The sequence below is a fragment of the Mustelus asterias genome, unplaced genomic scaffold, assembly GCF_964213995.1.
Source record: "Mustelus asterias unplaced genomic scaffold, sMusAst1.hap1.1 HAP1_SCAFFOLD_2226, whole genome shotgun sequence".
NCBI classification, from domain to species: Eukaryota; Metazoa; Chordata; class Chondrichthyes; order Carcharhiniformes; family Triakidae; genus Mustelus; species Mustelus asterias.
This window is the reverse complement of record NW_027592171.1, coordinates 1-14,731: the sequence shown is the minus strand read 5'-3', so window position 1 is coordinate 14,731 and position 14,731 is coordinate 1. Positions and strand designations below refer to the sequence as shown.

The 14,731-nt window shown below is 49.1% G+C and overlaps 2 protein-coding genes across 2 annotated transcripts in view; one reads left to right on the top strand and one right to left on the bottom strand.

Moving 5' to 3' along the window:
* The window catches only part of efhc1 (EF-hand domain (C-terminal) containing 1), a gene marked incomplete at its 5' end in the record, with an annotated part of 41,968 nt that extends 35,258 nt beyond the window's left edge, over positions 1-6,710 (top strand). The window contains 3 exons of the mRNA XM_078207345.1: positions 343-556; positions 5,308-5,491; positions 6,306-6,710. Coding sequence (XP_078063471.1) covers positions 343-556; positions 5,308-5,491; positions 6,306-6,531 — 624 coding nt within the window. The remainder of the gene's footprint in view (positions 1-342; positions 557-5,307; positions 5,492-6,305) is intronic.
* A 219-nt stretch (positions 6,711-6,929) lies between these two features.
* Positions 6,930-12,858, bottom strand: LOC144489479 (translocating chain-associated membrane protein 2-like). Its single transcript, XM_078207347.1, has 5 exons — positions 12,782-12,858; positions 12,311-12,415; positions 9,902-10,045; positions 7,813-7,976; positions 6,930-7,618 (listed from the first exon to the last, which is right to left on the bottom strand). The coding sequence occupies exons 3-5, from the start codon at positions 10,003-10,005 to the stop codon at positions 7,545-7,547; spliced, it is 342 nt and encodes a 113-aa protein (XP_078063473.1). The 5' UTR covers positions 10,006-10,045; positions 12,311-12,415; positions 12,782-12,858; the 3' UTR covers positions 6,930-7,544.
* Between the last annotated feature and the right edge of the window lie 1,873 nt (positions 12,859-14,731).

Here is a 14,731-nt window from a genome sequence, read left to right as displayed (position 1 = left end):
AGACAGTTACATGGGTAAGATGGGCATAGAGGGATATGGGCCAAATGCAGGCAATTGGGACTAGCTTAGAAAAAAGGGGCGGCATGGACAAGTTGGGCTGAAGGGCCTGTTTCCATGCTGTAAACCTCTATGACTCTATAAGCGAGGAGATAGTATGCAGGAGAGGGGAGTATGGGGGCACAGAAGAGACGGCTACAGGGAAGGAGATGGGTGCAGGAGAGTGGACACGGCTGGAGAGGGATACAGTGGAGGATTAGGTTGGGAAATCAGGTGAAATGGCCTTACTTATCACAGATGAATGCTAGGTCCTGTTATAAAGTCACTGCTCTCTCTTGGCTGTAGGAATCCAGGAACCCTAATGACTGGAATCGGCGGTTTATCCTCAGTTTCCATGTGGCCACTGATGAAATCAGCATCTTCGAACCTCCACTTCGCAACTCTGGGAGAATAGGAGGGAAGGTTTTGTCAAAGATACGGATTCCCAAACCAGGAAGCAATGTAGAAAGCCCAGAATTTTACACAGCTAAGGATCTCGCGATCTGTTCAGTTGTAGAAGGTATGATCAAACATGAGAATAATTCTCAAACAAGTCAGTGTGACCCAGGACTTCCGGCAAATCCTGATCTGTGGACTGGACGGTGTTGTCCGGAACCAGAGACAAACTGGAATCAGCATCCACACCACCATAATTCTCTCTCTAAAGATGATGGCCATTCTCTCTCTCTGGACATGGTGACTATTCTCTTTTTCTCTCTCTCTATCTATTCCTGGACTTGGTGACCATTTTCTCTCTCTCTCTCTCTCTCTCTCTCTCTGAACACAGTGAATTTCAGTCTCTGTCTCTGTCTCTCTCTCTCCCCTTTTTCTGGACATGATGAGCATTTTCTCTCTCTATCGCTCTCTCTATGGACATGGTGACCATTCTCCCTCTCCTCTTTTCGCTCTCTCTCTGGATAAATCTGTGCCCCCTCACTCTCGAACCTTTTACAAGTGATGTGGAGATGCCGGTGTTGGACTGGGATGTAAGAAGTCTCACAATACAAGATTAAAGTCCAACAGGTTTATTTGATAGCACAGGCTTTCGGAGCATTGCTCCTTCATCAGATGAGTGGAGAGTTGGGTTCACAAACAGGGCATATATAGACACAGACTCAATTACAAGATAATGGTTGGAATGCAAGTCTTAACAAATAATCAAGTCTTTACAAGTACAGACAATGCGAGTGGAGAGAGGGTTAAGCACAGGTTAGAGATGTGAATTGTCTCAAGCCAGGACAGTTAATAGGATTTTGCAAGCTGAGGCCAAATGGCCGGGTTCACAGGTAGTGTGACATGAACCCAAGATCCCGGTTGAGGCCATCCTCATGTGTGCGGAACTTGGCAATTCTGCGCTGTCGTGTGTCTTGAAAGCCGCCTTGGAGAACGCTTACCCGAAGATTGGAGGCTGAATGCCCTTGACTGCTGAAGTGTTCCCCATCAGGAAGGGAACACTCCTGGTGATTGTCGAGCGGTGTTCATTCATCTATTGTCGTAGCGTTTGCATGCTCTCCCCAATGTACCATGCCTCAGGACATCCTTTCCTGCAGTGTATGAGATAGACAATGTTGGCCGAATCACATGAGTATGTACCTTGTACCTGTGTATGATGTTCTCACGTGAGATGATGGCATCTGTGTTGATGATCCGGCACATCTTGCAGAGGTTGCTGTGGCAGGGTTGTGTGGTGTTGTGGTCACTGTTTTCCTGAAGGCTGGGTAGTTTGCTGCGGACAATGGTCTGTTTGACCTTGCGCAGTTGTTTGAAGGCAAGTATAGGGGTGTGGGGATGGCCTTGGCAAGATATTCGTTTTCATCGATGACATGTTGAAGGCTCCGAAGAAGATGTCGTAGCTTCTCTGCTCCGGGGAAGTACTGGAGGATGAAGGGTACTCTGTCGGCCATGGTCCGTGTTTGCCTTCTGAGGAGGTCGGTGCGTTTTTTGCTGTGGCACGTCGGAACTGTCGATCGATGAGTCGAGCGCCATATCCTGTTCTTAAGAGGGCGTCTTTCAGCGTCTGTAGGTGTCTGTTGCGTTCCTCCTCATCTGAGCAGATAAGAACATAAGAAATAGGAGCAGGAGTAGGCCATCTGGCCCTTCGAGCCTGCCCCGCCATTCAACAAGATCATGGCTGATCTGAAGCAAATCAGTTCCACTTACCCGCCTGCTCCCCATATCCCCTAATTCCCTTATCGATCAGAAAACTATCTACCCGTGATTTAAACATATTCAACGAGGAAGCCTCCACCACTTCAATCACGATCTAGATGACGGGACTGGGAGCATTCTGGCCAAGTTTGCCGATGATACAAAGATAGGTGGAGGGGCAGGTAGTATTGAGGAGGTGGGGAGGCTGCAGAAAGATTTAGACAGTTTAGGAGAGTGGTCCAAGAAGTGGCTGATGAAATTCAACGTGGGCAAGTGCGAGGTCGTACACTTTGGAAAAAAGAATAGAGGCATGGACTATTTTCTAAACGGTGACAAAATTCATAATGCTAAAGTGCAAAGGGACTTGGGAGTCCTAGTCCAGGATTCTCTAAAGGTAAACTTGCAGGTTGAGTCCGTAATTAAGAAAGCAAATGTAATGTTGTCATTTATCTCAAGAGGCTTGGAATACAAAAGCAGGGATGTACTTCTGAGGCTTTATAAAGCACTGGTTAGGCCCCATTTGGAGTACTGTGAGCAATTTTGGGCCCCACACCTCAGGAAGGACATACTGGCACTGGAGCGGGTCCAGCGGAGATTCACACGGATGATCCCAGGAATGGTAGGCCTGACATACGATGAACGTCTGAAGATCGTGGGATTATATTCATTGGAGTTTAGGAGGTTGAGGGGAGATCTGATAGAAACTTACAAGATAATGAACGGCTTAGATAGGATGGACGTAGGGAAGTTGTTTCCATTAACAGGGGAGACTAGGACGCGGGGGCACAGCCTTAGAATAAAAGGGAGTCACTTTAGAACAGAGATGAGGAGAAATTTCTTCAGCCAGAGAGTGGTGGGTCTGTGGAATTCATTGCCACAGAGGGCTGTGGAGGCCGAGACGTTGAGCGTCTTCAAGACAGAAATTGATAAATTCTTGATTTCTCGAGGAATTAAGGGCTATGGGGAGAGAGCGGGTAAATGGAGTTGAAATCAACCATGATTGAATGGTGGAGTGGACTCGATGGGCCGAATGGCCTTACTTCCGCTCCTATGTCTTATGGTCTTATGGTCTTATGGCAGAGAATTCCAGAGATTCACTACCCTCTGAGAGAAGAAGTTCCCCCTCAACTCTGTTCTGAACCGGCCCCCCCTTATTTTGAGGCTGTGCCCTCTAGTTCTGGTTTCCCTTCTAAGTGGAAAGAATCTCTCCACCTCTACCCTATCCAGCCCCTTCATTATCTTATATGTCTCTATAAGATCACCCCTCATCCTTCTAAACTCCAAAGAGTACAGACGCAATCTGTTTAATCTCTCCTCATAAGTTACACCCCTCATCTCCGGTATCAACCTGGTGAACCTTCTCTGCATTCCCTCCAAGGCCAATATATCCTTTTGCAAATAAGGGGACCAAAACTGCACACAGTACTCCAGTTGCGGCCTCACCAGTGCCTTGTACAGTTGCAGCAAGACCTCCCTGCTTTTATATTCTATCCCCCTCACGATAAAGGCCAACATTCCATTCGCCTTCTTGATCACCTGCTGCACCTGCAGACTGAGTTTTTGCGATTCGTGCACAAGGACCCCCAGGTCCCTCTGCACAGTCGCACGATGTAATTTTTCTCCATTTAAATAATATTCCAATTTACTATTATTTCTTCCAAAGTGGATAACCTCACATTTGCTAACGTTATATTCCATCTGCCAGATCCTCGCCCACTCGCTCAGCCTATCCAAATCTCTCTGCAGACTTTCCGCGTCCTCCACGCAATTCGCTTTCCCACTCACCTTCGTGTCATCAGCAAACTTGAATACCCTAGATTCAGTCCCCTCCTCCAGATCATCTATGTAAATGGTAAACAATTGAGGCCCCAGCACCGATCCCTGCGGCACGCCACTGGTCACCAATTGCCAACCAGAAAAGCACCCATTTATCCCAACTCTCTGCTTCCTGTTAGATAGCCAATCCCCAATCCACGCCAACACCTTACCCCTAACTCCGTGTACCCCAATCTTCTGCAGCAACCTTTTGTGAGGCACCTTATCGAACGCCTTCTGGAAATCTAAAAACACCACATCCACCGGTTCCCCTCTGTCAACCGCACTAGTGACATCTTCATAAAAGTCCAGTAGATTCGTCAAACACGACTTTCCCTTCATGAATCCATGCTGCGTCTGCTTGATCGAACCATTCTTATTCAGGTGCTCTGTTATTTCCTCTTTAATAATGGACTCTAGCATCTTCCCAACTACGGACGTTAAGCTAACCGGCCTGTAGTTACCCGCCTTTTGTCTACTTCCTTTTTTAAACAGCAGCGTAACAGTAGCTGTTTTCCAGTCAGCCGGCACTACCCCAGAGTCCAGCGAATTTTGATAAATTACTATTAACGCATCTGCTATTACCTCAGCCATTTCTTTCAGTACCCTGGGATGCATTCCATCCGGGCCCGGGGACTTGTCTACCTTCAGTCCTATTCGTCTACCAAGCACCACCTCCTTAGTAACAGTAATTGTATTAAGGACCTCCCCTCCCACCAACTCTCGATCTCTAATATTCGGCAAACTATTTGTGTCTTCCACCGTGAAGACCGACACAAAGAACTTATTTAAAGTCTCAGCCATTTCCTCGTTTTCCACTATTAAATCCCCCCTCTCATCTTCCAAGGGTCCAACATTCACTCTAGCCACTCTAGAGAATGTGGGGAAGAGCATGAAAGAGACCATCAATATAAGGCAGTCACCAAGAAATCCACTATGGAAATCAGAAGAAACTTCTCCACCCAAAGATGATAAAACTATGGAACTTGCTACCATAAGGAATGGTTGAAGTGAATAGTAGACACATTTAGGAGAAAGCTAAACAGGCAGAAAGGCAGAAGGGAAGAGACGGTTAAACACTGGCATGAACTGCTTGGGCTGAATGGTCTATTTCTGTGCTGGCGGGGGAGGGGAGCGGGGGGGAACTGAGTTTTGTGGGTGATGAAACAGGATCAATTTCTAGAGGTGGGGGGAGACTTTATTACAGGCAGAGATGTACATAATGTTCCTGATGTTGCAGTTCAATTTCCGATATGTGTTCTCCCCTTTGCCCAATTTCTCTCACATGAATTACATTTGTCACTCTAGTTCTTGGCTGTCGTTTCATCATCACTGATGCTGATGCGTATGTTTATAAATACCTGGAAGCAAATGCTGCAGAATTCCCCAGTGAGACTCTGAACTCATTCTGCCAGAAAGCCCAGGAAAGGAAGACACAAATAGTCCAGGAGTCACTGAAAACCCAACTGAAGGAGATAGAGCAGAAAGCTTGGTAAGTGCTCCTTTCATTCCAGTTTTGATTTCCTCCTGCAGGCTCTGATATATTTACCCCAGCACCTTCAGCATCTCAACTGGAAATCAGCTCTGCCAAGTTATGACAGAGCTTGATCCTGATCCCATTCAATTCCCATATGTATACAAGTCTGTTCAATCAACAGACCCCAGGCCACTGTGGCTGGAAAGCCCAAGTTAGACCTTTTACTCTGCTTCAGGTCATTGGCAGCCAGTATTATGATGGCACAGTGGTTAACATGGCTGCCTCACTGTGCCAGGAACCTGGGTTCAATTCCCAGCTTGGGTCACTGTGCAGACTCTGCACGTTCTCCCCACATCTGCGTGGGTTTCCTCCCAAAGTCCAAAAGATATGCTGGTTAGGTGCATTGGCCATGCTGAATTCTCCCTCAGTTTACCTGAACAGGTGCCGGAGTGTGGCGACTGGGGGATTTTCACAGTAACTTCATTGCAGTGTTAATGTAAGCCTACTTGTGACACTAATAAATAAGCTTTAAAAAGTATCACAGTAGTTGAATGGGCTGAGCTGCCCTGCAGGACTGTTGGCTGGAATGTATTAACTGATTACTCTAGAGCAGTAATTAGCTGTATACCAAATCGCTAGGTGGCTGTGCCCCTCTTGATGCTAATTGCCCTCTTCATTGCCTGTAATAAAGTCCCCCCCACCCACGAAATTGATCCTGTCCACCAGCCACAGTTAACCCTCCCCCCACCCTGCCAATAATCAAAGCACCTTCCTTCAACACCAGAATTAACCCCCTTCTAACTATCAACCTTGCTTTTTGTTTCTCCAGCACTATGTCGTTTAGTGACCGAGAACCTGCTCCTGTAGAGATGAGCAGTGAGGACTGTTTAATGGTGCCATTAGAATGTACACAGTTCCTTGACTCCAGACCACCAGAATCACAATCTAAGAGAGATATCTGCCCACCTCAATCCCTGGGAGATATTCAGATACCGCAGTACCAGGGAGATATTCAAGTCCAGCAGTCCCAGGAAGCTATCTGTCCACCACTGTAGCAGGGAGATACCAGTCCCAGGGAGGCATCTGATAAGCACAGTACCCATACACTGCAGCGTGTACTACAGGACGCTAAGGTCAACATACTGAGAATATTAAACGTGAATGTCAAACACAGGAAGTGATCTTTCTAACTGGGAGCAATTGCAATTCCAATAAAGTAATATTTCAAACACTTGCTGCAGACTGTTGGATAGTAACTGCCTTCATTCAGTAAGATTGTGTCTTAGTCTTTTGAGTTGCTGCAGTCACAGTGCCCTCAGCCTCCCTGAAAAACTGACCCATCCAGGGGTTCCAATCTCTGCTGTCAGGGGTCACAGTATTGAGTTCTCCTTCCCCAGAGTCTCACAAGCACAAGTCTGATTATTCGGAGATACACATCATCGACACACACACACAATATTTAATGCACATTTTTATTTACACTTATGCTCATGATTTACATGACTGCAACCCCTAGACTGAGGTCAGTAAGGGTTGTGGGAATGACCCTTGCCATTATCCACCAATCACCTTTGCTCTTGGGGTGCTGTGGAAAGAGCTGAACATTACATGATCTCAGACACCCTCTCCCAGCACCAGAACCTCCTCCCAGGGTGGGGCCACAGCGATAATCACTGGGCCGTTAGAGTGCGCTGCTGGGGTATAGACATGACATATGTCCAAATACAGTTTGAGTTAATCCCAGGCCCAAAGAGCCACGGGTTAAACCCACCAGCTCCAACTGAGCAGAAAGGTTAAGACCCCATCTCTGGGCTACACTGGTGAGCTGACGTCATCTAGTCTGGGGTTAGCTGCTCTCAGTGAGCTCGGATGGAAGTGATTGGTAACTCATTTCCTGTGAATTGCAGATTGGTCCTATGGTTGAATACCTTGCTGGAAGATGGAACATCAAAGCTCAGAGGCAGTATTTGAGGGGAGAACGAAAAAAATAAAATTGACTGGAGGCTCTGGGGTAATTCTCAGGAGCAGGATGTGATTGGTCAATTTCCCCAACCCTGCTTGGTCCAGTTTAAGGAGATTTGGTTTTCCGAGCCCTTGGTGATGCTCCATTCTCTGATTTAATCAAACCGTTCTCATGGTGACCTGAGAGAAAAAGAAATTGAGTTACTGAGAGCCAAGACCCCAAAATCTATCTGATCCCAAACACTCCCACTGACCCTGACCTCCATTCCACCCTCAATCCCCAACCTAACACCCATCTGACCTGTGATCTCACACTGTCCTTAAACCCCATCAAAACCCCACCACACTGACCCCATACCCGCCCCATCACTTACCTGGTTCCCTACGTATAACCCGCCCCCTTGTTGCCATCACTCCTGTGATTTTCCTGCGAGATGCCTGCTCAGCTCGGAACTCTCTCCACCGTCGCAGCTGGAAGTTAATGAATCGCCACATCATCCAGGCCTGGGTGATACACACAGTTGCTAGGATACAGAGTCTGGAACCAGAAAGGGAGAAGTGAGCACATAGTTCGAGGATAGTCACCGAACACATTACTCATAACTGGAAAGATGGAGGGAGGATGTGAGTGGCAGCAAGTGAGACACAGAAATCCAACAACGTGGAAAATTGATCAAGTACATCCTGTCCACAAAATGGAGAACTAATCTAATCTAATCAATTACCAGCCCATCAGTCCACTCTCGATCATCATCAAAGTGATGGCTGGGACTATCAAGCAGCACTCAGCAATAACCTGCTCACTGACACTCAGTTTGGGTTTCGCCAGGGCCACTCAGCTCCTGACCACATTACGGCCTTGGTTCAAACATGGACAAAAAAGTTGAACTCGAGGAGAGGTGAGAGTGACTACCCTTGATATCAAGCATTTGGCATCAAGGAGCTCTAGCAAAACTGGAGTCAATGGGAATTGGGGAAAGCTTTCCACTGATTGGGTTATACCTGACACAACGGAAGATGTTTGTGATTGTTGGTCAAGCAACTCAGTGCTGGGGCATCATTCAGGAGTCCCTCAGGGTAGTGTCTTAGGCCCAACAATCTTCAGCTGCTTCATCAATGACCTTCCCTCCATCATAAGGTCAGAAGTGGGGATGTTTGCTGATGATGGCACAGCATTCAGCAACATTCACGACTCCTCAGATACTGAAGCAGTCAATGTCCAAATGCACCAAGACGTGGACAACATTCAGGTTTGGACTGATAAGTAGCAAATGACATTTGTGCCTGACTAGAGCAAGGCAATGACCACTTCCAACAAGAGATAATCTAACCATCTCCCAAAAACATTATCAGCTGAAACCACCACTATCAATACCCTATCAATTGACCAGAAACATAACTGGACCAGTCATACTGTGGCTACCAGAGCCATTCTGTAAATTGAGTTTGTGTCTCTGTGCCCTGTTTGTGAGCAGATCTCCACTCCACCTGACAAAGGAGCAGCGCTCCGAAAGCTAATAAAATGATGAAGGGGATAGATAGAGTGAACGTTCAAAGACTATTTCCTCGGGTGGATGGAGCTATTACAAGGGGGCATAACTATAGGGTTCGTGGTGGGAGATACAGGACGGATATCAGAGGTAGGTTCTTTACGCAGAGAGTGGTTGGGGTGTGGAATGGACTGCCTGCAGTGATAGTGGAGTCAGACACTTTAGAAACATTTAAGCGGTTATTGGATAGGCACATGGAGCACACCAGGATGATAGGGAGTGGGATAGCTTGATCTTGGTTTCAGATAAAGCTCGGCACAACATCGTGGGCCGAAGGGCCTGTTCTGTGCTGTACTGTTCTATGTTCTAGGTTCTAATGGCATTTGCTACCAAATAAACCTGTTGGACTTTAACCTGGTGTTGTTAAACTTCTTACTGTGGCTACCAGAGCAGGTCAGAGGCTGGGAATTCTTTGAAGAATAACTCACTTTCTGACTTCCTAAAGATCTTTCACCATCTACAAAACATAAGTCTGGAGTGTGATGAAATACTCTCCACTTGCCCAGATGAGTGCAGCTCCAACAACAGTGAAGAAACACATCTCCAGTACAACGTAGCCCGCTTGCTTGGCACCCCATCTACAACATTCAGCATTCATTCCCCACACCATGGGTGCGCACACACTACTGTAATTAGGTTAAAATCCTGGAACTCTTTCCCTAACAGCACTATGGATCTGCCTATGCCTCAAGGATCACAGCGGTTCACAAAGACAGCTCACCACTTTCTCAAGGGGGCAATCAAGGATGGGCAATTAATGCTGGTGTAGCCAGCAACCATGACATCCCATAAACAAATAAAACAAGAGACAGAGGGACACTGGGGAGTGCTGGGGGTGAGGTAGGTTCAAGTGAGACTGAGGTAGAGTATGGAAGACTAAGAGAGGGAGAGATATTGAGAGACGTGAACTCACCGAATGGGAAGGGTGTTGAAGATTCCCTTTTCTATATCAAAGGTCTGATACTCGACACGGGACAGACCAAAGCCCACGACCAGCACAGTAAGAGTCAGGGTCATTAGTCGGGTCACGACAAAAATAACCGCCCAGGCATTAAAACTGCTCAAAAAGAAAGGAAGCAGTGAACAGAGATAGTCCCATTACATCATCACAACATCGCCCAGACACATATGCTCAACTCTCAGTCAGTAACATACTGACCTCTCAAGCAGGAGGCCGCAGGCTTCAGTCTGGAGTAACGCATCAAGCACAGTACTGAGGGAGTGCCACACTGTCAGAGGGTCAGTACTGAGGGAGTGCCACACTGTCAGAGGGTCAGTACTGAGCGAGTGCCACACTACTGAAGGGTCAGGACTGAATTGTCAGAGGGTCAGTACCGAAGGAGCACTGCACTGTCAGAGGGTCAATACTGAGGGAGTGCCGCACTGTCAGAGGGTCAGTACTGAGGGAGTGCTGCACTATCGGAGGGTCAGTACTGAGGGAGTGCTGCACTGTCAGAGGGTCAGTACTGAGGGAGTGCTGCACTGTCAGAGGGTCAGTACTGAGGGAGTGCTGCACTATCGGAGGGTCAGTACTGAGGGAGTGCTGCACTGTCAGAGAGTCAGTGCTGAGGGACTGCTGCACTGTCAGAGGGTCAATACTGAGGGAGTGCCGCACTGTCAGAGGGTCAGTACTGAGGGAGTGCTGCACTATCAGAGAGTCAGTGCTGAGGGAGTGCTGCACTGTCAGAGGGTCAGTACTGAGGGAGTGCTGCACTGTCAGAGGGTCAGTACTGAGGGAGTGCTGCACTGTCAGAGGGTCAGTACTGAGGGAGTGCTGCACTGTCAGAGGGTCAGTACTGAGGGAGTGCTGCACTGTCAGAGGGTCAGTACTGTGGGAGTGCCGCACTGTCAGAGGGTCAGAAATGAGGGAGTGCCGCATTGTCAGAGGGTCAGTACTGAGGGAGTGCCGCACTGTAAGAGGGTCAGTACTGAGGGAGTGCCGCACTGTCAGAGGGTCAGAAATGAGGGAGTGCCGCATTGTCAGAGGGTCAGTACTGAGGGAGTGCCGCACTGTCAGAGGGTCGGTATTGAGGGAGTGCCACACTGTCAAAGGGTCAGTACTGAGGGAGTGCTGCACTGTCAGAGAGTCAGTGCTGAAGGACTGCTGCACTGTCAGAGGGTCAGTACTGTGGGAATGCCGCACTGTCAGAGGGTCAGTACTGAGGGAGTGCCGCATTGTCAGAGGGTCAGTACTGAGGGAGTGCCGCATTGTCAGAGGGTCAGTACTGAGGGAGTGCCGCACTGTCAGAGGGTCAGTGCTGAGAGAGTGCCGCACTGTCAGAGGGTCAGTACTGAGGGAGTGCCACACTGTCAGAGGGTCAGTACTGAGGGAGTGCCGCACTGTCAGAGGGTCAGTACTGAGGGAGTGCCGCACTGTCAGAGGGTCAGTACTGAGGGAGTGCCGCACTGTCAGAGGGTCAGTACTGAGGGAGTGCCGCACTGTCGGAGGGTCAGTACTGAGAGAGTGCCGCACTGTCAGAGGGTCAGTACTGAGAGAGTGCCGCACTGTCAGAGGGTCAGTACTGAGGGAGTGCCACACTGTCAGTGCTGAGGGAGTGCCGCACTGTCAGAGGGTCAGTACTGAGGGAGTGCCGCACTGTCAGAGGGTGAGTGCTGAGGGAGTGCCGCACTGTCAGAGGGTCAGTACTGAGGGAGTGCTGCACTGTCAGAGGGTGAGTGCTGAGGGATTGCCGCGCTGCCAGAGGCTCGGTATTGAGGGAGTGCTGCACTGTCAGAGGGTCTGTGCTGAGGGAGTGCTGCACTGTCAGAGGGTCAGTGCTGAGGGAGTGCCGCACTGTCGGAGGGTCAGTACTGAGGGAGTGCCGCACTGTCGGAGGGTCAGTACTGAGGGAGTGCCGCACTGTCGGAGGGTCAGTACTGAGGGAGTGCCGCACTGTCGGAGGGTCAGTACTGAGGGAGTGCCGCACTGTCAGAGGGTCAGTACTGAGGGAGTGCCGCACTGTCGGAGGGTCAGTACTGAGGGAGTGCCGCACTGTCGGAGGGTCAGTACTGAGGGAGTGCCGCACTGTCGGAGGGTCAGTGTTGAGGAAGTGCCGCACAGCTGGAGCTGGTGTGCCTTTCAAAGAAACAATGGCTGATCCTTTGCCTCATATTCCTTAATAACTCTGGATAACAAAAATCTTTCAATCTCAGATTTAAAATAAGATCTCATCCCTCAGCGTGCCCGTCCGGCCCCATTACCAATCATGTGAATCAATTCAATTCATTCCTTCTGCTGTCCCAGGGGTGTGGTACCATTCCCAGCACCATCTCCAGGCTAATCATAGCCAGCTCAAACCGAGCCGCATGACCGCATACTCACAACTTCTGGTTGTTCTCATTGATGAAGTAGAATAAACGCGCTGTGTGAAATACCAGCTCCGCCACACTCTGTAACACCAGCAACACCACTCCCAGCCGTGTCAAACTACAGAGAGACAGACTGAGTGAGTACACCTTACCCCACATTCCCCCATTACACTCTCACCCTCAGCCCTTAATTCTGCTGGCTTGCACTCTGACCCCCTCACCCTGCTGATCACATTCTGACCCATGAGCCTTCACTCTGCTGACCCGTATTCTAACCCATAGCCCTTCACCCTGCTGACCCATGATCGGACCCTCGGCCCTGCTGTCCTGCACATTGATCTTCAGCCCTTCACCGCGCTGACCTGCACTCTGACCTTTGCTGCTGCTGGACTCTGATCCAAGACCCCTCGTCCTGCTGCCCTGCACTCTGACCCTTAGCCCTTTACCCCATGCGAAACATAAGCTTGCTCCAAGCCAGTCTTACTTGAGTAGGTAAGCGCCCGCAATATGCAGGAGGTACAGCCCAATGTACTGCAGCTGTCGTGGAATCTCCTCCTGCCAGGGAGACAACAGAGCACATAAACACCACATTAATCTTCCAGCACATCCAACTCCACACTTGCAAAACCCTGGCCATTGAGAAAGGACCAGCACAGCCCCAACTCAAAAATGGCTGAATGAATACTCAAACCAACCACCAAACACTCCCAGGACAGGTACAGCACGGGGTTAGATACAGAGTAAAGCTCCCTCTACACTGTCCTCATCAAACACTCCCAGGACAGGTACAGCATGGGGTTAGATACAGAGTAAAGCTCCCTCTACACTGTCCCCATCAAACACTCCCAGGACAGGTACAGCACGGGGTTAGATACAGAGTAAAGCTCCCTCTACAGACATGCATTTTGGAAGGTCTAATCCAGATAGGAAATATACAGTAAATGGCAGAAGTCTTAAGCGTATTGATAGGCAGAGGGATCTGGGTGTACAGATACACAGGTCACTGAAAGTGGCAATGCAGGTGGAGAAGGTAGTCAAAAAGGCATATGGCATGCTTGCCTTCATCGGCTGGGGCATTGAGTTTAAAAATTGGCAGGTCATGTTGCAGCTTTATAGAACCTTAGTGAGGCCGCACTTGGAATATAGTGTTCAATTCTGGTCGCCACACTACCAGAAGGATGTGGAGGCTTTGGAGAGGGTACAGAAAAGATTTACCAGATTTACCAGGATGTTGCCTGGTATGGAGGGCATTAGCTATGAGGAGAGTTGGAGGAACTTGGTTTGTTCCCATTGGAACGACGGAGGTTGAGGGGCGACCTGTTAGAAGTCGACAAGATTATGAGAGGCATGGACAGAGTGGATAGTCAGAAGCTTTTTCCCAGGGTGGATGTCAATTACTAGGGGGGCACAGGTTTAAGGTGCGAGGGGCAAGGTTTAAAGGAGATGTATGAGGCAGAGGGTGGTGGGTGCTTGGAACTCGTTGCCGAGCGAGAGAGTGGAAGTGGATACGGCAGTGACTTTTAAGGGGTGTCTTGACAAATACATGAATAGGATGGGAATAGAGAGATATGGTCCGCGGAAAGGAAGGGGGTTTTAGTTAAGTCGGGCAGCGTGGTTGGTGCCGGCTTGGAGGGCCGAAGGGCCTGTTCCTGTGCTGTAATTTTCTGTATTCATGGTACACTGTCACCATCAAACGCTACCAGGACAGGTACAGCCCAGGGTTAGACAGAGAGTAAAGCTCCCTCGACATTGTCCCCATCAAACACTCCCAGGACAGGTACAGCCCAGGGTTAGACAGAGAGTAAAGCTCCCTCTACACTGTCTCCATCAAACACTCCCGGGACAGGTACAGCACGGGGTTAGATACAGAGTAAAGCTCCCTCTACACTGTCCCCATCAAACACTCCCAGGACAGGTACAGCACGGGGTTAGATACAGAGTAAAGCTCCCTCTACACTGTCTCCATCAAACACTCCCGGGACAGGTACAGCACGGGATTAGATACAGAGTAAAGCTCCCTCTACACTGTCCCCCATCAAACACTCGTAGGACAGGTACAGCACGGGGTTAGATACAGAGTAAAGCTCCCTCTACACTGTCCCCCATCAAACACTCGTAGGACAGGTACAGCACAGGGTTAGATACAGAGTAAAGCTCCCTCTACACTGTCCCCCATCAAACACTCGTAGGACAGGTACAGCACGGGGTTAGATACAGAGTAAAGCTCCCTTTACACTGTCTCCATCAAACACTCCCAGGACAGGTACAGCACGGGGTTAGATACAGAGTAAAGCTCCCTCTACACTGTCTCCATCAAACACTCCCGGGACAGGTACAGCACGGGGTTAGATACAGAGTAAAGCTCCCTCTACACTGTCCCCATCAAACATTCCCAGGGACAAGGTACAGTTTGGAGATCTAGGTGCAACTTACT